The sequence below is a fragment of the Grammomys surdaster genome, unplaced genomic scaffold, assembly GCF_004785775.1.
Source record: "Grammomys surdaster isolate TR1022 unplaced genomic scaffold, NIH_TR_1.0 125504, whole genome shotgun sequence".
Taxonomy (NCBI): Eukaryota; Metazoa; Chordata; class Mammalia; order Rodentia; family Muridae; genus Grammomys; species Grammomys surdaster.
The window spans coordinates 225,377-248,951 of record NW_021620360.1 but is presented as its reverse complement, the minus strand read 5'-3'; the positions used below and the strand labels follow the sequence as shown (position 1 = coordinate 248,951).

At 44.3% G+C, this 23,575-nt stretch overlaps 2 protein-coding genes across 7 annotated transcripts in view; both read left to right on the top strand.

The window, feature by feature from the left end:
- The window catches only part of LOC114638140 (HLA class II histocompatibility antigen, DO beta chain), an 18,672-nt gene extending 6,305 nt beyond the window's left edge, over nucleotides 1-12,367 (top strand). Inside the window, exons 7-8 of one of the 3 annotated variants that reach the window (XR_003713825.1) lie at nucleotides 8,711-8,792; nucleotides 12,077-12,187. Coding sequence is in view for 2 of the 3 variants with exons in the window: in XM_028786526.1 (XP_028642359.1) it covers nucleotides 12,077-12,221 (145 nt within the window). In the remaining variant the exon portion in view is untranslated. Of the gene's footprint in view, nucleotides 1-8,710; nucleotides 9,057-12,076 lie in introns of those variants that run through there. The other 2 variants (XM_028786526.1, XM_028786528.1) reach the window with 2 other exon arrangements.
- A 2,617-nt stretch (nucleotides 12,368-14,984) lies between these two features.
- The window catches only part of LOC114638137 (H-2 class II histocompatibility antigen, A beta chain-like), a 9,574-nt gene continuing 983 nt past the window's right edge, over nucleotides 14,985-23,575 (top strand). Inside the window, exons 1-5 of one of the 4 annotated variants that reach the window (XM_028786521.1) lie at nucleotides 17,940-18,942; nucleotides 20,251-20,523; nucleotides 22,143-22,424; nucleotides 22,936-23,046; nucleotides 23,314-23,471. In XM_028786521.1, the coding sequence (XP_028642354.1) occupies nucleotides 18,849-18,942; nucleotides 20,251-20,523; nucleotides 22,143-22,424; nucleotides 22,936-23,046; nucleotides 23,314-23,414 (861 nt within the window). In that variant the 5' untranslated portion in view covers nucleotides 17,940-18,848 and the 3' untranslated portion in view covers nucleotides 23,415-23,471. Of the gene's footprint in view, nucleotides 15,116-17,928; nucleotides 18,943-20,250; nucleotides 20,524-22,142; nucleotides 22,425-22,935; nucleotides 23,472-23,575 lie in introns of those variants that run through there. The other 3 variants (XM_028786520.1, XM_028786519.1, XM_028786517.1) reach the window with 3 other exon arrangements.

The window sequence follows — 23,575 nt, the reverse complement described above, 5'->3', positions numbered from 1 at the left end:
TTTTTTTTTTTTTTTTTAGTTTTTTCGAGACAGGGTTTCTCTGTGTACTCCTGGCTGTCCTGGAACTCACTCTGTAGACCAGGCTGGCCTCGAACTCAGAAATCCGCCTGCCTCTGCCTCCCAAGTGCTGGGATTAAAGGCGTGCGCCACCACCGCCCGGCGAGGAACTCCCTATTTTGTCCCCCCTCCTGCTGCTTTTATGAGAGTGTACCTCACCCATCCACCCACTCCCTCCTCCCTACCTTCGAATTCCCCCACACTGGGGCATCCCACCTTCACAGGACCAAGGACCTCCTCTCCCACCAATGCCTGACAAGGCCATCTTCCACTGCATATACAGCTAGAGCCATAGGTCCCTCCATGCGTGTTCCCAGACCCTAGGAGCTCTGGTTGATATTGTCACTCTTCCCATGGCACTGCAAGCCCCTACACCTCCTTCAGTCTTCTCTCTAACTCTTCCATTGGGGACTCCATGATCAGTTCAATGGTTAGCTGTGAGCAACCGCCTCTGTATATGTCAGGCTCTGGCAGAGCCTCTCAGGAGACAGGTATATGAGGCTCTTGTCAGTATGCACTTCCTGGCATCCACAACAGTGTTTGTGTTTGTTGACTGCACATGGGATGGATCCTCAGGAAGGGCAGTCTCCAGATGGCCCCTCCTCCAGTCTCTGCTCCACACTTTGTCTCTATATTTGCTCCCTTGAGTATTTTGTTACTCCTAAGAAGGATGAAAGCACCCATGGTTTGGTCTTCCTTCTTCTTGAGCTTCATGTGGTCTGTGAGTCGTATCTTGGGTATTGTGAACTTTTGGGCTAATATCCACTTATCAGTGAGTGCATATCATGTGTGTTCTTTTGTGATTGGGTTACCTCACTCAGGATGATACTTTCTAGTTCCATCCATTTGCCTAAGAATTTCATGAATTCATTGTTTTTAATAGCTGAGTAAAACTTCATTATGTAAATGTACAACATTTTCTGTACCCATTCCTTTGTTTAAGGACATCTGGGTTCTTTCCAGCTTCTGGCTATTATAAATAAGGCTGCTACAAACATAGTGGAGCATGTGTTCTTGTTATGTGTTGGAGGATCTTTTGGGTATATGCCCCGGAGTGGCATAACTGTGTTCTCAGGTAATACTATGTCCAATTTTCTGAGGAACCACCAGAGTGATTTCCAGAGTAGTTGTACCAGCTGGCAATCCCACCAACAATGGAGACGTGTTCCTCTTTCTCCACATCTTCACCAGCATCTGCTATCCCCTGAGTTTTTGATCTTAGCCATTCTGATGGATGTGAGGTGGAATCTCAGGGTTGTTTTGATTTGCATTTCCCTGATGACTAAGGATGCTGAACATTTCTTTAGGTGCTTCTCAGCTATTCGAGTTTCCTCAGTTGAGAATTATTTGTTTAGCTTTGTACCCCATTTTAAAATAGGGTTATTTGATTGTCTGGAGTCTAATTTCTTGAGTTCTTTGTATATATTGGATATTAGCCCTCTATCAGACGTAGGATTGGTAAAGATCTTTTCCCAATCTGTTGGTTGCCATTTTGTCCTATTGACAGTGTCCTTTGCACTTACAGAAGCTTTGCACTTTTATGAGGTCCCATTTGTCAATTCTTGGTCTTAGAGCATAAGCAATTGGTGTCCTGTTCAGGAACTGTCCCCCTGTGCCTATGTGTTTGAGGCTCTTCCCCACTTTCTCTTTTATTAGTTTCAGTGTATCTGGTTTTCTCTGAAGGTCCTTGATCCATTGGACTTGAGTTTTGTACAAGGAGGTAGGAATGGATCGATTTTCATTCTTCTACATGCTGACCTCCAGTTGAACCAGCACCATTTGTTGAAAATTTTGTCTTTTTTCCACTGAATGGTTTTAGCTCCTTTGTCAAAGATCAAGTAGCCATAGGTGTGTGGGTTCATTTCTAGGTCTTCAATTCTACTCCATTGATCTTCCTGTCTATCTCTGTACCAATACCATGCAGTTTTTATCACTATTGCTCTGTAGTACAGCTTGAGGTCAGGGATGGTGATTCCCTCAGAAGATCTTTTATTGTTGAAAATAGTTTTCGATATCCTGTTTTTTTTGTTATTCCAATTGAATTTGAGAATTGCTTTTTCTGACTCTGTGAAGAATTGAGTTGGAATTTTGATGGGGATTGAATTGAATTTGTATATTGCTTTTGGCAAGATGGCCATTTTTACTATATTAATCCTGCCAATCCATGAGCATGGGAGATCTTTCCATCTTCTGAGATCTTCTTCAATTTTGTTCTTCAGAGATTTTACTTCACACCAAAGTATTTTATATTGTTTGTGACTATTATAAATGGCATTATTTCCATAATTTCTTTCTCAGCCTGTTTATCCTTTGAATAGAGGAAGGCTACTGATTTGTTTGAGTTAATTTTATATCCAGCCACTTTGGTGAAGTTTTTCATCAGGTTTAGAAGTTCTCTGCTGAAACTTTTGGGGTCACTTAACTATCATCATATCGTCTGCAAATAGTGATATTTTAACTTCTTCCTTTCCAATTTGTATCCCTTTGACCTCCTTTTGTTGTCTAATTGCTCTGGCTAAGATTTCGAGTATTGTATTGAATGGATAGGGAGAGAGTGGGCAGCCTTGTCTAGTCCCTGATTTTAGTGGGATTGCTTCAATGTTCTCTCCAGTTAGTTTGATGTTGGCTACTGGTTTGCTGTATATTGCTTTTCCTATGTTTCGGTATGGGCCTTGAATTCCTGATCTTTCCAAGACTTTTACCATGAAATGGTGTTGAATTTTGTCAAATGCTTTCTAAGCATCTAGTGAGATGATCATGTGCTTTTTCCCCTTTATATAGTGGATTACATTGATGAATTTCCATATATTGAACCATCCCTGCATTCCTGGGATAAAGCCTACTTGGTCATGATGGATGATTGCTTTGATGTGTTCTTGGATTCGGTTTGCAAGAATTTTGTTGAGTACTTTTGCATTGATATTCATAAGGGAGTTTGGTCTGAAGTTCTTTCTTTGTTGGGTCTTTGTATGGTTTAGGTATTAGTGTAATTGTATCTTCATAGATGAACTGGGTAGTGTTCCTTCTGTTTCTATTTTGTGAAATAGTTTGAAGAGAATTGGTATTAGGTCTTCTTGGAAGGTCTGATAGAATTCTTCACTAAAACCATCCAGTCCTGGGCTTTATTTTTTGGTGAAGAGACTTTTAATGACTCCTGCTATTTCTTTAGGGGTTATGGAACTGTCTAGGTGGTTTATCTGATATTGATTTAACTTTGGTGCCTGGTATCTGTCTAGAAAATTGTCCATTTCATCCAGGTTTTCCAGTTTTGTTGAGTATAGGCTTTTGTAGTAGAATCTGATGATCTTTTTGAATTTCCTTGGTATGTGTTGTTATGTCTCTCTTTTCAGTTCTGATTTTATTAATTTGGATACTGACTCTTTGCCCTCTGGTTAGTCTGGCTAAGGGTTTATCTATCTTGTTAATTTTCTCAAAGAACCAGCTCCTGATTTTGCTGATTCTTAGTATAGTTCTTTTTGTTTCTACTTGGCTGATTTCAGCCCTGAGTTTGATTAGTTCCTGCCGTCTACTCCTCTTAGGTGTATTTGCTTCGTTTTTGTTCTAGATCTTTCAGGTGTGCTGTCAAGTTGCTAGTGTATGCTCTCTCCAGTTTCTTTTTGTAGGCACTTATAGCTATAAGTTTTCCTCTTAGCACTGCTTTCATTATGTCCCATAAGTTTTGGTATGATGTGTCCTCATTTTCATTAAATTCTAAAAAGTCTTTAATTTCTTTCTTTATTTCTTCCTTGACCAAGTTATCATTGAGTAGAGTGTTGTTCAGTTTCCATGTGTATGTGTGCTTTCTGTTGGTTTTGTGGATATTGAAGACCAGCCTTAGTCTGTGGTGATCTCATAGGATGCATGAGATTATTTCAATCTTCTTGTATCTGTGGAGGCCTGTTTTGTGACCAATTATATGATCTATTTTAGAGAAGGCACCATAAGGTGCTGAGAAGAAGGTATATTCTTTTGCTTTAGGATGAAATGTTCTATAGATGTCTATTAAATCCATTTGGTTCATAACTTCTGTTAATTTCACTGTGTCTCTGTTTAGTTTCTGTTTCCATGATCTGCCCATTGCTGCGAGCGGGGTGTTGAAATCCCCCACTATTATTGTGTGAGGTGCAATGTATGCTGTGAGCTTTAGTAAAGTTTCTTTTATGTATGTGGGTGCCCTTGCATTTGGAGCATAGATATTCAGAATTGAGAGTTTGTCTTGGTAGATTTTTCCTTTGATAAGTATGAAGTGTCATTCCTTATCTTTTTTGATAACTTTTGGTTGAAAGTTGATTTATTCAGTATTAGAATGGCTACTCCAACTTGTTTCTTGGGACCATTTTCTTCGAAAATTGTTTTCTAGTCTTTTACTCTGAGATAGTGTCTGTCTTTGTCACTGAGGTGGGTTTCCTGTATGCAGCAAAATTCTGGGTCCTGTTTACGTATTCAGTCCATTAGTCTATGTCTTTTTATTGGGGAACTGAGTCCATTGATTTTAAGAGATATTAAGGAAAAGTGATTGTTGCTTCCTGTCATTTTTGTTACTAGAGATGGAATTATGTTTGTGTGGCTATCTTCTTTTGGGTTTATTGGAAGAAGGTTGCTTTCTTGCCTTTTCTAGGGTGTAGTTTCCCTCCTTGTGTTGAAGTTTTCCACCTCTTATCCTTTGTAGTGCTGGATTTGTGGAGAGATATTGTATAAATTTGGCTTTCTTATGGAATATCTTGGTTTCTCCATCTATGGTAATCGAGAGTTTTGCTGGGTATAGTAGTCTGAGCTGGCATTTGTGTTCTCTTAGGGTCTGTATGACATCTGTCCAGGATCTTCTGGCTTTTATAGTCTCTGGTGCGAAATCTGGTGTAATTCTTATAGGTCTGCCATTATATGTTATTTGATCTTTTTCTCTTACTGCTTTTAATACTCTTTCTTTGTTTTGTGCATTTGGTGTTTTATTATGTGACAGGAGGAATTTCTTTTCTGGTCCAGTCTATTTGGAGTTCTGAAGGCTGCTTGTATGTTCATGGGCATATCTTTCTTTAGGTTAGGGAAATTTTCTTTAATAATTTTGTTGAAGATATTTACTGGCCCTTTAAGTTGGAAAGCTTCACTCTCTTCTATACCTATTATCCTTAGGTTTGGTCTTCTCATTGTGTCCTGGATTTCCTGGATGTTTTGGGATAGGAGCTTTTTGCATTTTGCATTTTCTTTGACAGTTGTGTCAATGTTTTCTATTGTATCTTCTGCACCTGAGATTGTCTCTTCTATCTCTTGTATTCTGTTGGTGATGCTTGTGTCTATGACTCCTGATCTCCTTCCTAGGTTTTCTATCTCTAGGGTAGTCTTTCTTTGTGATTTCTTTATTGTTTCTACTTCCATTCTTAGATCCTGGATGGTTTTGTTCAATTCCTTCACCTGTTTGGTTGTGTTTTCTTCTAGTTCTTTAAGGGATTTTTGTGTTTCCTCTTTATGGGCTTCTACCTTTTTACCTGTGTTCTCCTGTATTTCTTTAAGGGGGTTACTTATGTCCTTCTTAAAGTCCTCTATCATCATCATGAGAAGTAATTTTAAATCTGAATCTTGCTTTTCTGGTGTGATGGGGTATCTAGGACTTGCTATGTTGGGAGAACTGGGTTTTGATGATGCCAGGTAACCTTGGTTTCTGTTGCTTACATTCTTGCACTTGTCTTCTGCCATCTGGTTATCTCCAGTGCTCCCTGCTCTCATTGTCTATGACTGGAGCCCATCTCTCCTGTTTTCTTGGTTGTGTCAGAGCTCCTCAGAGTCCAGATATCTCTCTGATCCTGTGATCCTGCGTGTCAGAACTCCTGGGAGTCAGGCTGCTTCTGGGATTTTGTAATCCTATGATCCCAGGCATGTTAAAAGTCCTGGGAGTCCAACTTCTTCTATGATCCTGGGGGTGTTAGAGCTCCTGGGAGTCTAGCTTCCTCTGAGTGTTGTAGGATTGGTTGCAGAGGTAGTGCCCAAGGTCTGCTCAGTGCGCCAGCTCAGATCAGAAGGAATCCATGCCAATGGGTCAGGGTTTGGTGTCTTCACAGGAGCAAACCAGTTAGGAGTCAACTGCTCTGAGTGCATCAGATCCTCTGGGATGGGTTTGAATATGGTGTCTTTCCGGGAGCAGATCAGCTAGGAGTCTACCCAAGCAAGAAGGACTAGGGAGAGCTATCTGAATGTTTATACACATACACACACCAAGTGTGATATTTATTGAAAAGTATTGAAATCCTTTACTTACCTCAAATATACTGCACAAAATTGAAGTTGACTCTAAAAAACTGATGCTAACTATAATCCATTTCCTTTTTATTTTTAGGTTATAGGCTCATTGTTTTTAAAGCAGTTTGGAATAAAGTGCTATTACCCTGATTGATCATTGCACATTGCACACAAGTATTATTTTCACACCATACATACCTTGTGCACAGAATAGATAGTGAAGAATGCATCAGATTAGCATTGAGTAGATTTCCCAGCTTAGGAAACCACCCATTGTAAAGCAATCTGATTGATTGACAGGGGGACATGGACAGAGGGGCAGGATGGGATGACAGAGTCGCCAGGATTCAGGAGACAGATATATCAGGGACATGCACAGCAAAGAGCACCTAGGAGAAACACCTCTGGATGTATCTCTGAGAGAGTTTGTAGATCAGGTTAGACAAGGCTTGAAGGCTCTCCCTTAAATGTGGGTAGCAGCCTTCCATGGACTAGGGGCCATGACTACACCAAAAGGAGAAAACTACCTAAGTAGAAATATCCATCTCTCCTGCTTCTTACCTGCTACCTCAAGGTCCCGATGTCATGACCTTCCTTCTAACTGTGAGCCAAATTAACCCCTCCCTTCCCCAAGTTTATGTCTGCCTGTCTGGTTTTTGGTCAGGTGTTTTATCACATCAATAGGAAAATTAACTAATCCAGTCAGAAGCAGAGGTGGACAATTCTTACTAGGAGAATAAAGACATGAAGATGATCTTATTCCTGAATTCAGTCTGCAAGATCCTTCTGGAAAGGCCAGTCCACAACCATAGACAAGGAGATATGTAGACCCAACCATCCTGTCTTTTTAGTTAATGTGAAATTCACAAGAAAATGATCTGGACTGAGATACCGAAGCCATATCTCAATATTCCTGCACTCCTTTCTGTCTCTGTCTCTGTCTCTGAAACAGGGTCTTACCATGTAGCCCTGGCTGTCCTGGAGCTCACAGAGATCCTACTGTCTAAGAAAGAATCTTCTGTGTTATGTTATTTCTCACACAGTGTCATGTGGCTTTGGGAACAATCAATGGCCTTACTTGACCACAGCTGTTCAGGTCTTTATTTCTGTCTCCATCTCCTGTTGAGTTGTTGACATGAAGGTGTTGTAACCCATCTTAGCCGCCTGGTGTCTGAATGACTGTGGTGGCTGACACCTTCCACCTTCTCACTGGTAGCATTTGCTTCCTTCTATGTCATAGGAGTTTATAATGTTTATTAGTCTCTTCAAAGAACTATCTCTAGTTTAACCTCTTATTTTTATTTTTCCATTTGTCAGTTTTCCTTTATAAAGGCATCTACTCTAATTCTGAATAATTCTTTTAATCTTCTTGTACCTTCTTTAAATTTAATTAAGTTTTAATGCTCCCATTTCTAAAAGGGCATGTTACTAATTGTAAATGTCTTTCCTGTACCAATACATACATTTATAGGAACTAATGTCTCACTGAGGACTACTTTAACTAGATTCTGATCATTTTGATGTGCTGTTCACCCAAACTTGTTACCAGCTCCTCTGCCCTCTCAGCTTCTGTTCCGAGGCAGACAAAACGTGTAGACTGTTAGGGACAGCATAGATGGAATAATACGATGATGTTTGACAACACATGCAGAAGACGACAGATACTCAGCCCCAGCAAAGCCACACGGGTCTGTGATAGAATCTGACTGGAGAAGAGACTGAAAGGGTACTGGGATCAATGGGCAGAGAAAATCATCTTCGAAAGACTAACCATCCAGCCTGTTCTGCCCTGCACGACTTTAATCCCAGAATCCAGGAGGCAAAGACAGGTGGATGGATCTGTAAGTTAGAGAACAGCCTGGTCTACATGGTGAATTCCGGGACAGCCAGAGCTGCCTCAAAAATTTAAAAATATACATATTTATATGCACACATATACATATACACATACATAAAATACACACACACTCACGCAAATCATCCTGAGTGGGTCATTATGGAAGAAGTCTGTGGCCTTCCACACGGGTGCACTGTGTTCCACTGCTGCTGTGGGGTCTGAGAAGGGGAAACTGGGCAGGACAACCAGAGAGGAAAGTCTTGAGGAAGCATTAATCTAGGGAGTAAAGCAATGCCTTCAATGGTGGAAAATCCGAGTATCATGGTTTTAAAGAGAAAAAGGAAGTGGAGAAAATTATTTCCAGAAACAGGAGTCATGAAATCAGACATCAACTTCCCCCGCATTGTTAATGAAATGTCACTATGCTGTGTTAACACTAGATGGCGGCATTGAGCTCAGAAGTCCAGAAAGCCTTCAAGGTTCTTGTCCTGATACTCTCACCTGTTCTGGGTAGGAACAAATGGAACACAGAGCTATAGATGTGATCCCTCAAAGCTGATGTTAACTAGTGCGTATTGTCTCCAGACACAGGACCAGAACAGGAGCCAGGGCAACAGCAGTGAGGATGGAGTGAATCGTACATTCACCACATGAAGAAAAATCCAAAGTAAGACCTAGGAACCCAGCAATTAACTAGATAGGAGAGAAGAAGATGCAGAATGAGAGTTAAATGAAGTCAGAGAAATAAAAACAAGAAAATTGTAAATGAAAACTCAGTCACATGGTTGATGTAGCAAAGTGTGTTTACATACTAAAGGGAATGGCAAAATGGCACCAGACAGTCAAGACAGTGACTGTGGGACAAAATATCCCTTGATTGTGTTTCAAGAAGTGGAGACAGAGCACACTGTCATGGTCATAGCCAGAGGCCAGCCCTCCCACCACAGGGCACAGCCCAGCTTGGTCTCATCCTTCTCCTCCTGGATGGGCTTGGTTCTGCTCTGGAGAGTCTCAGGTCAGCTCCCAAGCTGCCCTTCATGTGAGAAGCTTGCCTGTCTGCAGATGGGAGACATCGGTTTTCTTCCTTTCCCTCGGAGTTGAGAAGGTGATGGCCTCCTGTTGTTTCTTTTTCTCAGTTACTGTTAGACCAAACTTTCTTTAGAAATACTGTTTCCATTTTCCCCAGTGTTGGGCATTGTCTCTGTTAGGGCTACTAGTGCTGTAAGGAAACACCATGACCAAACAATGTTGGGAGACAAAGGTTTATTTAACTTATGCGTCTACATCACTGTTCACCGTCAAAGGAAGTCAGGACAGGAATTCACACAGTGCAGGGACCTGGAAGAAGGAGCTGATGCCGAGGCCATGGAGGAGTGCTGCTTACTGGCTTGCTCCCCAAGGCTTGCTCAGACTACTTTCTTATAGAAACCAGGACCACCAGCCAGGGGTGGTCCCACTTACAATGATCTGGGATGTCTCCCATAAGTCACTGTGTAGGAAAATGGTTACAACCAGAGCTTATAAAGTCTTTTCCTAACTTGATATTCCCTCCTGTCAGACGACTCCAGCCAGTGTCAACACAAAACCAGCACAGGTATCAAACTCCAGGCCTTGTGTGTGTGGGCTCTACCTAGGCACACTCTGTATTGCTGGGTCACATTCAGAGCTGGGGCATGGGTGGGTAAAGAAACAAAGAACAGCAAAGTATAGCTGGCCTTGGTGGAGCTTGCCTTTAATCCTTGCCTAGCAGGGGCAGGGGCAAGGGGCAGGGGCAGGGGCAGAGGCAGGGGCAAGAAGCAGGGGCAGGGGCAGGAGCAGGGGCAAGGGTCAGGGTCAGGGTCAGGGTCAGGGGCAGGGGCAGGGGCAGAGACAAGAATATCCATAAGTTTGAAGCCAGCCTGATCTACAGAGTGAATTTCAAGACAGCCAGGGCTACAAAGAGATATTAGATTTTGAGGGGTGGGGGAGAAGATAAAGAAAACAAAATTGTGCATGTTTAGTAGATGTTAAATTTCCATGGGGAGTCAGAAGGGATGAAACAGAACACCCAGAACAGAAAACTGTGCAAGGCAGGCTGGGAGGACCAAGCCACTGAGATGCTTTCCTATTTTTGAGAATCCTGACTTCCTCACAGTGAAGTAAGTTCTATTTGGTCTTTGTTTTCATGTCCAACTGTGACAAAATGCATTGCCCCATGACAGTCCCAGGACAGTACAGCTTTGAGTGTGAGGTGGTTCACATGCCAGCAGGTGGCCACAGTGAACTTCCTACAGTCAGGGGAAGGGTTGGAGTCCTGTCTCTGGTTCACAGGTCTGGACAGGGAAAGGCCAGCGATCCTGTCTGGAGTCCGGTGCCCAAGTGTGTCTTATCTCACTAAGTGCTTTCTCAGGGTTCCAGGGGTGATGACACCAGCCTGAGAGGAGGTTTTGGATGTCAGAGAAGCAAAGAAGCATGAGACAATGAGACAGAGGAGCGTGAGTCCTCTTTAGCGTGACAGCACTGAGTAAAGTTATCCTTAAAACTGAAACCTGAGAAAAATCTGAAGAGATGGCCAAGGAGTCTTGCGATTCCAGAAAACCTGGGTTCACTTCCCAGCTCCACTGGTGGTTCCAAACTCCTGTAACTCCAGTCCCAGGAGGTCTTCAGAACTCCAAAGGCATCACACACACACACACACACACACACACAGTGCACAGATATACATGTAGCCAAACATTCATACATGTGAGATAATAAATTTAAACAAACAAACAAACAAACACCTCTGGGCAATACTCTGTGACTCCCTTTGTACATCAAGTTTTTGTAATTCTTTAACAAATCTATTCTTGATATTTTAGCAACCATGATATTTTATCATTCATATTTTAAAATTGTCAAGATTCATGCATAAAGGTTAAACATTAAACAATATGTGGTTTAATGAAAGCACATTTACTGTTAAGTAAATATGTCTACACTCCTGTTTTACTGGGTAATTTTAACATGAATGGAGCCTGAATTATGTCAAAAAATTTTTTTTTGTGGGGTGGGGGAGGGATATCTAAGGATTGATGAATTTGAAAGAATTGAAATCGCACAGTTTTCTGTGCTGGTTAGTTTTTTGTCAACTTGACAGAAATTGAAATCACCTGGGAAGAAGACAACTCAGCTGAGGAATTCTGAATGTTTGAAGAGGGCCCAGCCCATTGTGGGTGGGGCCATGAGGGTAGGTTGTCCTGGGTTCCAAAAGAGAGCAGGCTGAACAAGTCACAGGAGCAAGCCAGTGAACAGTGTTCCTCCATGGCCTCTGCCTTAGTTTTTGCCTTCAGGTTCTTGCCTTAAATTCCTGTCCTGACTTCCTTCATGATAGATTGTAGTCTGGGAGGTGAAATAAATGCTTTCCTTCCCAAGTTGGATTTGGCCAGAGTTTTATTACGGTAACGGAAAGCAAGCTAGAATATTTACTTGTTCAAAAACTGAAATTAAATGAGAAGTTAATGTAGAATATATTTCCAAATATTTGTAAGTGAAAAACGACTTCTTTTGAATAAGGCACAGGAGAAAACAGTACAGGAATTTAAAAGTGGTGGTGCACGCCTTCAATCCCAGCACAAACAAACAAACAAACAAAACAAATAAACAAAGAGCCCAAATGCAGCATTTCCATCAACTGTGTACACGGGCCAGAACTGAAAAGAAGGCTCAGGCCAATGAGCTAAAGATTTTATCTTCAGAAATTAGAACAGGTAATATTAGTTTTAGCACAAATGAACAGACAAAAGGGATAACAAACAGAGCATAGATCAGTGTGGAGATCAGAGCATCAGAGGAGGAGTCAGTCAGGGTTGTGACCTGTGGTAAGACTGGGAGACAGGCATTAGACAGGGGAAGGGGCCAAGGCTTGGTCATAAAGGTGGGAATTTCCATGATGTCTGGCTTCTTCCTCAGACTTGAAATTTTGTCTCCCAGTAGGCCCCCTCATGATGGAGGGGCTCACCAGGGTCAAGGATGGATCAGGACATGTCACCTGAGAGTTATGGACCAAACAACCAGCCTGCCTGCCTTCAAACTGACCACCCCTAAAGCAGAGGAGGAAAATGATCCAGAGCTTTAAGGCCCTGTTCTCAAGAAGAGCCTGGATTTCTAGCTTCTGGAGTGTGTGTGCCAGTCCTCCATGACCTGCTTGCAGAGTCTTTTTCTCTGTGTGCCCCCTGTGTGTGTTTCCTCACCCCCCAATAAACACCTTCATTTACCTGCTGATTCTGTGTGTCTCTTGTGAGATTTCTCTGCTGACCTGTTACATTTCAGATTTTTTGCCTTTTAATTCTTTAGCTGGCAGAGAAAATGAATCCAATCCAGCACTTTAGACTGTATCATTTAAGACTGCTAGACTGTATCAAGATACACAAAGAAAAAAGAAAAACACAGTAACATCAAGAACAAGAGTAAGGACATAATTATATAGCACTCAGAGATGTATGTATAACAGTCTATGAAAACCTTTATCTCTATAAATTAGACCACTCGGAAGAAATGAAAATACTGTCCGTAAAATACGAACGCTGATGCCATGGCCATCCAACAAACTAAGAGAACACAGTCCTGTGACTAATTGTTAGGTAGAACTTGTACTTAAAGCATTTCTACAGAGTCAGCTTTGGTTCAGGTGTTTGAACTGACAAAGTCCATGTCACTTAAGGAAGACATGACATCATTACAAATAGAAGAGGAGTGTGTCCTGGTCAATGTTTGAAGCCGTCATTGTGGTTATACAAATAAATAAAAAAAGAAAAAAAGAACAAAAGGAAGAAAAAAGAAAAAGAAAAGAAAAAATCTATAGATGAATGCCCCTATGAGCATACATTTAAAAAATTATTAATGAAAGTTTAATAATAAATAATATCAAATAAATAAATAAAAATTTCAGGATACAAATTTAACAATGGCTGTCAACTTTCTATCTATGTATTCATAATGAAATACCACAACTTAAAATGTATAATTTTTTTCTGATGGTGCATCAAGAATTTTTATTTTCAACACCACTCAAGATATTAAAAAAAAAACAGGGATAAATTTGACAAACAACATATACAGTCCATATCCTGAAAAGTATAAAAAAGGGGCAAGGAAAATCATAGGATATCAAATGAATGGAAAGATGAGCCAAGTCTGAAGAGGATACCAAGTGTTGGTGATAATGAATTCTCTCTTAACTCGCATGTAGATTGGGCACAGTTCTAATCTAAATATGTGACATTATTGAAAAAAATTGATACATTTACATGGGAAAATTAAAGAATAGAATATAAAGAACAATTTTCAAAAAGAAGATAGATGGAGGTTTAGGATGCTTGATTTTAAGGTTTCTTATACAGTTATGTCAGGACAATGTGGTATGAGTGCGTGTGTATGGTTTATGTTACATATATTCCAAATATAAGTATATAATCATTCTTTGACAAAAATACCCAGTGGGGAAATATTTTTTAAATAGTTGGTGTTGAAATAATTGAGTATCTATACACAAAAAATTGGATCTGTACCCTATGTCAAATGAAAGCCCCAGGTGGATCACAGCTGCTCAGGTTCAATGTGAAATGTCCCCCACAGGAGCACACGTTAGGACATTTTGTCACCTGCTGGAGGCACTGTTTTCAGAGGCTGCGGAACCTTATGTCCTGTGGTCTATCGAGCAGAAGTGGGTGTCGGACCTCGAAGGTGACATCCGCTTCCGGTTCCAGTCCACTTCCCGATCCGTAATGACGTAACGAGCTGCACAGGAAGCTGAAGCTGCTAGAGAGGAAACTGCCATGAACGGCTCGTCCATGTCTTACCCGCCATGATGGACCGAGCCTCTCCTAATGGAGAGCAAACATGAGTCTTTCCAACCTTGTTTCTGTCAAGTATTCTGACATGAAAAGCGATAGGGTAGTTTTAGACACAATAGAGAAAACTTAAAAAGGAAAAAAAAAATCAAGAACACAAGAGGAGTACACCGGAAAGCCAATAGAGGTGGTAGGAATCAGGACGGAAGTAGGCAAGGGACTGAAGAGGGAGTGGTGCGCAGCCTCAGCATCCTGTTCTTGTGAGTCCGTGGGAAGCGGTGATCCCGAAGAGGTCTGACTTCAGAGCTGGAGGTGAGAATCAATGACGTCAGAGGGAACTCGGGAGCTCCCGGGGGCTGCAGAGGGATTTACACATCATGGCGGGGACGGTGAAATTCGTCACTGATGGAATACCGTGTCTACTGATGACCTGAGGAAGACTGGATAGATCCAAGGGACAGAAAATAAAGGTTGGGATGTTTGTGGGATGAGTGTGCAAACCATCCGAAATGTGTTCACCGTGGAAACCAGATACGGGCTCACAGATGAACAAGTAGACAATCTGTATGAATTGATCACAAGGGCGAAGAGATACAGGAAGCAGCAGAGAAGGAACGGAGTCCTTCTCTGGCCTCCACGAGCATCCACACACCGGTGACATTCACTCACACATACATACATACATACATACACATACATACATACATTCATACATACACAGAAACAAAAATGATAAAAAAATACAATCTAAAAATGTTTTTTAATGTTCTGGGGACTTTGTTTCTTTAGATCTTAGAACATGACACATCATCCCAGTAACTCCTGTACTGCATAGTCCACCTGTCTGTAATTTCCTAATAATCTCCTGTATTATTTCTGTCTATTTCCTCAGGTTGCACTTCTGTGCTTCTTGCAGGCCTTCTTGGTGACTTAGTCTGCCGGAGACTGGTGATGCTGCCTCACTTTCCCTCCTCATTGGCTGGATCAGAAACCAGCATCTGTAAAGCCTCTTTGTCATCGATTCCTTTATTTCAGCTTTAGTGGTGGGTGTGAGGTTTAAATGTTAAGAGTTCTGGGGAAGGGAAACCCGTGTGGGAAGTTCCCCAGTACAGGTGCATGCTTCCTGGAGTGTCCTGTTCCTGTGTCTACAGAATTATGTGATTTCAAAGGAGACAATTGGGTGAGTGATAGGACTGGGGACAGAGCACTCTTAAGTCACAGTCAGGCCATGGCTGCTCTAGCACTAGCTACTGTGGAAGTAAAGTATTCAGTGTCACCACCTTAATGTATGGCCCTGCCAGGAAATCTAGGAGACAGGTCAATGGGAGGGAACCGACTCCGAGTCACCCACATGTGTGCTCCTTGTTCAGCTCTATCAGTGGAATGGGATGGCTGTTGACCCATCAGGGAGTAGCTGCTTCTCACAGCTTCTGAATCAACACTATTTCATGGTTTGCTAGGCGTGAGGAGAGAGCTGGGGATAAGGGAAACAGCTAAAGTCCCTGTGACCTCAAGGAGTCTAGCAGGGTGTAGAACTCAAGAAAAAAATGGCATCTGGTCCAGTTATTCACCCCACTCAATATTAAAAACAAAACCCCAAATCAAACTTGGCTTCTTTCCGTTGTGTGCTATTGGAACTGGGACCCTGTTCCCAATTCCATGAGTGTCCATTTGGGTCAGACCCGTGAGCAGGAGCATTACCAGGCCCCTGCAGCTGTAATAGTTTCTACAGTGTCTCCTGTTGCTATCTCTCCGCTGTGCTATTTCTCTGCTTTTACTGTGGAGAGGAACCTCTTACCAAGTATCTCACTGTGTACTCAGAAATTCTGACTCACCCAGTTACCACACCATTCTCTGAGGTGGTGTTACCACAATCACCATTCATATTAGGGATGAGGAAGCTGGGGCAGAATCACTAAGCAACCTGTGAAGTTCCAGGAGTCAAAGATGAAGCCGCAGTCTGCATCCGAGCAGTCTGGTTTCAGAGGCATGTGATGTGTCTGCCCCACACTCTCATTGCTGGTGGGCTGGTCTTTCATATGACCACTGTCACTGCCCACATGGGACAGCTGGACGAGTCTGCCTGGACTTTCCTCCACTTTTCCACACGTCCTGCATGGACCCTGTCTTAGGGATGGACATCTGCTGCTGTTGCTGAGTGTGCCCTTTCCTCTCAGGTCCTGAGGGGTGACATCTGTGCAGACAGCAGTGTGGACAGCCCAGGGTCCACAGGTGTTATAATGTCTTGTGTCAGCTTGAGTAGCTGTCTGACAGATAAAATCAAACACTTTAGAAGTAACATCAGATACATAAGGTGCAGGCATGACCATGAATGTACACAGTAACCACCGTACATGTTGGGGAATCTGATGCTGTACTTACATTTTCTTTTAGGTAGGGTCTTATTATTTAGCCCAGACTGACTTGTAACTTGCTGTGTAGACCAGGTTGGCCTGGAACTCACAGTGTTCCTCGTGCCTCTGCCTCCTTAGTGCTGGGATTAAAGGCATGTGTGGGCAGGTCCAACTCTACTCACCTTATGTAGACTTTTAAAGATTAAATAGACATGTGTGATTAGTAAACATTGTGTTTTCACACAAAGAACTAATTAACCACAGTCAATTTAACCTGGAGATACATGGCCTGGAAGGCTGTTGTTTTGATCAGAAAGGACATGGGTGTTACCAGGTGGCTCCCTCTAGCCAGATCCCAGATCTCCAGGCCCTGTCACTACGCTGATTTCTGTCGATTTTTTTTCATATAACTGATACATTTGGTGGTTTTAACAGGTCCTTGAAGCTATTGTATGATATTGTTGTCTTAAAATTTTTTTAAATGCAATTCTAAAAGAGTTCAAATAGTACTTAGAATTCAGGGTTAGATTTTAATTTAACTTGTGTTATCTTTTAGTTGACATACACGGTGTCATATTGGACTTTTAGAATTTTTCCTTTTTTTAAAATTTACACTGGGTTTTTCAATGTAGTTCTGACATGCACTGTTTGACCAAGATAACTTCAAACTCATGGTAATCCTCTTTGAGCTTTTTAAGTGCTGGATCACAGGTGCAAACCACCACACCTGGTAATTATCATCATCATCATCATCATTATTAAAGTTGCGACCGGGTGAGTCACTTACCTACCCTGCTATGAGACTCCAGATCCTGTGTACATCTTCAGGTTCGTGAAGCCCTTCCAGTGCACTGTGGTGGTTGTCAGAATCAGACTATAAAGCGTGAAGTTAGTTTGCTTCAGCTCCCAGTTCACAGGTTTCAGCCCATAGTCCCTTGCCTCTGCTTCTTTTGGGTTTCGGTGAGGCAGATCATTATGGTGGGACACAGAGGGAAAACTGCTCACCATGGCAGCCTGGAAGCAAGGGAGGGGCGGAGCCTCTGCAGCCCCAACACACCCTTGGCCAATTTCCTTCTAGGCTCCACCTCCTCAAGCTTCTGCCTTCTCTCAGTAATTTCCTGAGCAGCAGCCAGGCCTCTGATACGCGGATTCTCAGTAGCCGTTCAAGGCAGAGACTGTACAGCAGAGAGTGATGTATGTTCAGGTTACCACAGATCCCAGAGATGCTTACAAATTACATCTGCTTCAAGCTACTGCCTGTGGTGTGCATTTCTTCAGTAAGTGAAGTTGAGTCTTCTGAGGTTCAGATGGCGTGTCTGTGCTCGCTCTGCTGCCTGTGTGACTCTGGCTTTTCAAAAATGTTACTTAAAGCTGGGCGGTGGTGGCGCACGCCTTTAATCCCAGCACTTGGGAGGCAGAGACAGGTGGATTTCTGAGTTCGAGGCCAGCCTGGTCTACAGACTGAGTTCCAGGACAGCCAGAACTACACAGAGAAACCCTGTCTCGAAAAACCAAAAAAAAAAAAAAAAAAAAAAGTTACTTAAAGAGAAAAACTTGCAGAATAATAAAACCCATACTTTATATTTATAATGAAACTTAATATAACATATTGCTCAAGAATTGAATAGTGGAAATACCTAAATAACTTCAAATAGACTAAGGAAAACTTCAGGGTAGTTGCCTGATATATTTATTAAAGGAAAATTCAACATCATTCTTAGCATTACATTAATAGTGTTGTTAGGAGCCGTGGGGTCCTGATGGTGCATTTGATCCCTGAAGTGGACACAATAGAGTCCTGGGTGTCCATTTTGGTGACGAGTCGATTACTAATCTTACACTTGGCCCCACTGACCAAGCACTGATTTCATGGGATGCTGGCTGAGGAGAGGGTTTCTTCTTGAGCTTCCTGGAAGGAGTCCACAGCTCTTTGATCCTATACATGTGACCTGAAGGTGTTCTGTGTAAAACTCTGGCCAGTATAAAGAGCATGGCTTTGCATTTTACAAAGAGAGTCCAGGATTAGAAAGAGGCTCAGTGGCTCCCTAAGAACTCTGCTTTCTCACCTGAGGTGCCCCAGAGGCTCAGATATAACAAAAGATAATTTCTCTGTCCCCCAACACAAGTCACACTCATTCCTCCCACTACAGCCTCAAGTGTAAGAACAGTAGACTTGAAATAATGTAAGAACAGTAGACTTGAAATAATTATCCCAAAGTTGCCTATACTTGACTCACTTTTCTTTTTTGGTCTTTAAATCCCAAACACAGACAGTCTGCAGTTTGGAAAGCTTTACTGTATAACTGAAAGGAGTGGTCACCTCAAATGTCCATTCAGTGGGGCTCCATGAAGAAACAGACCATGCCCCACAGAGAGAGCCCTTTTAAACAAAGTCTGCCCAGAGACAGATGACAAACTTCAGCTCCCATGCTGATTGGTTCCTCACTTGGGACCAACCCCAACCTCTGGGGTTTCAGATCACTTAGGCTACAGAACTTTGCTTTCTGAAGGGGACACAGCAGGTGTGAGCCCTGGTGACTGCCATTCCCTGTCTTAGAGATGGCTCTGCAGACCCCCAGCCTCCTCCTCTCAGCAGCTGTGGTGGTGCTGATGATGCTGAGCTGCCCAGGGACTGAGGGCGGAGACTCCCCAAGTAAGTGAGGGCAGGGCTCTCCAGAGCCAGCACTCTGGGGGGACTGGTTCTGAGGGACCCTGGAGACCTTGGGATGTGGCCGAGTGGGATAGCAAAATCCTGATTTTAGATCAGTCTTTTACATTGATTCCTTTCTCTGAAGAGAGACTGAGGCTCCATTCTCTTTTCTGTGTTGTAATATAGAAGCTAGAATCGTGCACACATGGTGAGCCTGGCATATTAAAATAGAAGGAGACCGAGTTTAAATTTCCCACTAAGGACAAGACAAAGAGCACAGGGTTGTGCGTGATACAGCAGGGCTTACAATACCAGCCCCAACCCCGCATTCCTTCCCCCAGCATTGTGTCTGGAGGAAATGCCAGATTCTGGGATGAGGAAACAGGTCAGAGATGGTCTGTGGTCCTGGTGTTTGAGGAAAATTCCTGATGTGGAGTGGAGGTTTTAAAGAGCGAACTTTAGGTGTCTAACACTGAGAGAAGCCAGGGGCCAAGGAGTAAATTTCTTGGACTTGGACACTGAGTTGGCAAATTTAATTTCCAAGAAAACACTAGGCCTAAAAGGGAAGTATGTGATACATACCCAGGGCGGGGGTGTCCTAGTTCGGAGACTGGAGAGTACTTTATAGAAAGCCCCAGTCCTCCAAAGCCCATGCACAGAACGTATTGCAGCTACACTTAAGATGCCCTGAGTGACCACAAAAGCAGGCAGTTCCCAGAGGTTGCCTGGATTCCCATTTGTTTTGCAGTCAGGTTCTCCTGAGTGTCCCCTATGGGCGGGGAGGTCAGGGCTTTTTGCGCACAGGAGAGAATCTCACAGGGTGAGGTTGGGGTCGCAGAAACAGCCGAATATTCTGTTTTTCTTTCGATTTTAGTTTTATTCGTTCGCTGAGAATTTCATACAATTTTGATCATATTCACCCCTCTTCCAACTCCACCCAGACCCACACCCCCTTCTACTCACCCAACTTTGGGTGTTCCCTAATTTATTTTTCCAAACGTACCAAGTACAATTTGTGCTTCCTGAGGAATATTCTTATGAGGACGAGCTCGGTCGCCCCATCCGTCCCTTGCTTTTCCTTACCCGTGTGGAACCATCTGGAGGCACCGGAGCTCTGGGGTCCGCACGAGCGAGTTCTGACCCGTCTAAGGACTGAGAGGTGGGGGGTGGGTGGGTAGGGGGAGGCGGCAGCACAGCGACTGCCTGTCCGGAGGCCCCAAGGCCCCGTGTTACCCAGAGAGGGCGTCGTCCCACGCGAGAAGCGTCGTGGTCTCCGTGGTCCCCGCTTTTTGGTGACCTGTCCATCCGCAGGGGATTTCGTGTACCAGTTCAAGTCCTACTGCTACTTCACCAACGGGACGCAGCGTATACGGTACGTGACCAGATACATCCACAACCAGGAGGAGTTCGTGCGCTATGACAGCGACGTGGGCGAGTTCCGCGCGGTGACCGAGCTGGGGCAGTGGCCTGCCGAGGACTGGAACAGCCAGAAGGAGATCCTGGAGGAGAAGCGGTCCCGGGTGGACACCGTGTGCAGACAGCACTACGAGGGGCCAGAGTCCCGCACCTCCCTGCGGCGGCTCGGTGAGCGCGGCGGGTCGTGGGTGGCGCGGGCCGTGGGGTCCGCGAGGGGACACGGAGTCAGAGTCCCGCATGAGGAGCGGCCCTGGCCTCCTCCCTCTGCCCTGCACCACCCAGCGCCTCTTTGAGCCTCCCTCCTGTCTCACCTTTGCCCTTTGCCCTCTGACCGCTGGCTCTGCTGTGACCTCAGTCACCTGTCAGCGCCAAGGCAGGGAAGCTGAGGAGGGAGGAGGGCCTCGGATGAGCGGGGGAGCTGGTGACGGGAGAGCGGGGGTGGGGGGGTGGGGGGGAGCTGGAAGGAAGCGGTTCCATGTTAACTCTGTGTCCCGCGGTTACTGTGGTCACTCCCCGCGAGTCAGTTCCCCTGACTCCGCTGTCCCTTGGAGGCAGAGGTTGTCCTGTGAGGGCTGTTCGCTGCCTGGCGCTGACCTGATGGCATCACTGCCATTTTCCTAGTTTTCTGAGATAGACTGTGTTGACTTTGGTCACACTAAAAGTTTAATAAAAAATCTGAGGGACTTATTTCCATCATACTCGCTGATACTGCGAGAGCCTCTCACATGTGATGTCAATTAAAGCGTCATGTTCAGATTTAATATCTTTTTTGTTGTTGTTGTTGTTGTTGTTGTTTGTTTTTTGTTTTTGGAGACAGGGTTTCTCTGTGTAGCCCTGGCTGTCCTGGAACTCACTCTGTAGACCAGGCTAGCCTCGAACTCAGAAATCTGCCTGCCTCTGCCTCCCAAGTGCTGGGATTAAAGGCGTGCGCCACCAAAACCCGGCCTAGATTTAATATCTTACATCAGGACCAACGGTTAATTGGAAAGGTTGCTAACGCTTTCCCCTCTTGCTTTCTGGGAGGCCTTGTTATTCAACTGTTGGCAACTGATTCCTCACAGCAAGGGAACAGTGATGGCCGCCAGGAATTAAAGCACTTGACTGAGGAAAGAAAACTGGGGCAGGGAGAGGAGAAAATGAGAGAACACAGTGTGTTCTCAGTTCATGAAACACGTTAAGGGTGTGTGCTGTTTTCCTCACTGAAGGGTTAATAGCACCCGGGTAGAAGGCTTCTGACATAGTGGCCATGATGTATCAAAGTCGTCCCACTGTGCACCACAGTCTGAGGAGATGAAGGATGTCACACTGGAGTTACTTTTGCAATTTTTTTTCCAAAAATTAACTTGAAATGAGAAGCCATTTTTCCTTTTGTCTTATTGTTTACTTTATAAAAACAGCTTATTTTTATATTTTTGCATAAATAAAATATTTTATTTACACATAAATTTAAAAAAGGCACAGAGAATTTACGAAAAGGGTTTCTGTGTGAAGTCCTGGCTGTCCTAGAACTTGCTCTATATCCCAGGCTGGGCTCCCAGTAGAAGAGATCCTGCTGGCTCTACCTCCTGTGTGCACCTCCACCTCCTGGATTCTTTTGTCTAACTACCTTACACATTATATAGGAACATGGCCACACTGACTGCTGTTTTCCTAGTGAGTTAAGTTTGTATTTGTGGAGTTGATTTCCATTCACTGGGAGGACCCAGGCACTCATCCCCACCCTGCCTCTTCCCCAGGGGAGTCTCCACGTGGCCCCATCTCACTCACTGTCTTCTCTGTCACCCCAGAGCAGCCCAAGGTCGCCATCTCCCTGTCCAGGATGGAGGCCCTCAACCACCACAACTTGCTGATCTGCTCGGTGACAGATTTCTACCCAGCCCAGATCAAAGTGCGCTGGTTCCGGAATGGCCAGGAGGAGACTGTGGGGGTCGCATCCACACAGCTTATTAAAAATGGTGACTGGACCTACCAGGTCCTGGTGATGCTGGAGATGACTCCCCAGTGGGGAGAGGTCTATACCTGCCACGTGGAGCACCCCAGCCTGCAGAGCCCCGTTACAGTGGAGTGGCGTAAGGGAATTTTCTTCTTACACCATGGAACCCACATGACAGGGAATTTTAGCTGTTATTACTCCATCCCTCTGATGTCACCCACCCTGTCACTTGTCCTGCATGGTCTGCTTCTACTACCGAGTGGAGAACCACAGGGAACCATATGTCTCGGCTCACGGTCAGGACATCAGGAGAGCCCTGACCTAACTGTCTGCCCAGACAGCAGTTCTGGAGATGACAACATACACTGGGCCCTGGAACTCAATGTCCATAGCAATTGGCAATGATAGCTAGTGGGTGGATATTTTAGCTCAAGATTATAGACAAGTCTTTGAGCCACTAACACCCGAATATCTTCTCCCCCACCACTGTGCTCAGAGCTCCTGGCCCTTCCTGACCCTGGGTCAGAACACAGAACTGAGTCCTGCCAGCTCCCTCACCTCCTATGGCTCAGGCTGGACTGTAGGCTCTCAGTCAGGGCTGTTGTGCCCTGTGGGGACAAAAGCTGACACTGGGCTCTGCTCCCCAGGGGCACAGTCTGAGTCTGCCCAGATCAAGATGCTGAGTGGTATCGGAGGCTGCATGCTTGGGGTGATCTTCCTCGGGCTCGGCCTTTTTGTCTATCACAGGAATCAGAAAGGTGAGGACCTCTGGGAACCTGGAGGTGGTGGGCTGGGCTGCAGGAAGGAGCTGGGCTGTGGGTGGGAGGGCACAGAGGTCCCAGGGGAGACACTGGGATCTGGTTTTGCTGATTGGGTGACTGCCACAGACCCATGGTGGACCTCATCCTGTGGCTCCTGTCCCTGTCATCCACTCTCACTGACTTGTCCCCAGAAGCTTCCACCAATGAGAATACATGGGCCTTGCTTTCCCTCCTATTGTGACAGTTTCATCCATTTGTGTGCAGTGCTCAGGGTCTTCGTGAATACAGACAGTGAGAGAACAGCTCCAGCTAATCTGAGGACCCATCGCCCCTCAGGCTGTGTGAGAAAGTCCCTGTGTTCATAGCAACACCTTTCTCTGTGTGACTTCTTTTTGTAGGACCTTGGGGGCCTCCTCCAGCAGGTAATATTTCAGCTCTTATCTGAGCGTGGTGCAGGGGTGAGGGTGTGAGGGAAGGGCGGTGCAGGGGTGAGGGTGTGGGAGAAGGGTGGTGCAGGGGTGAGGGT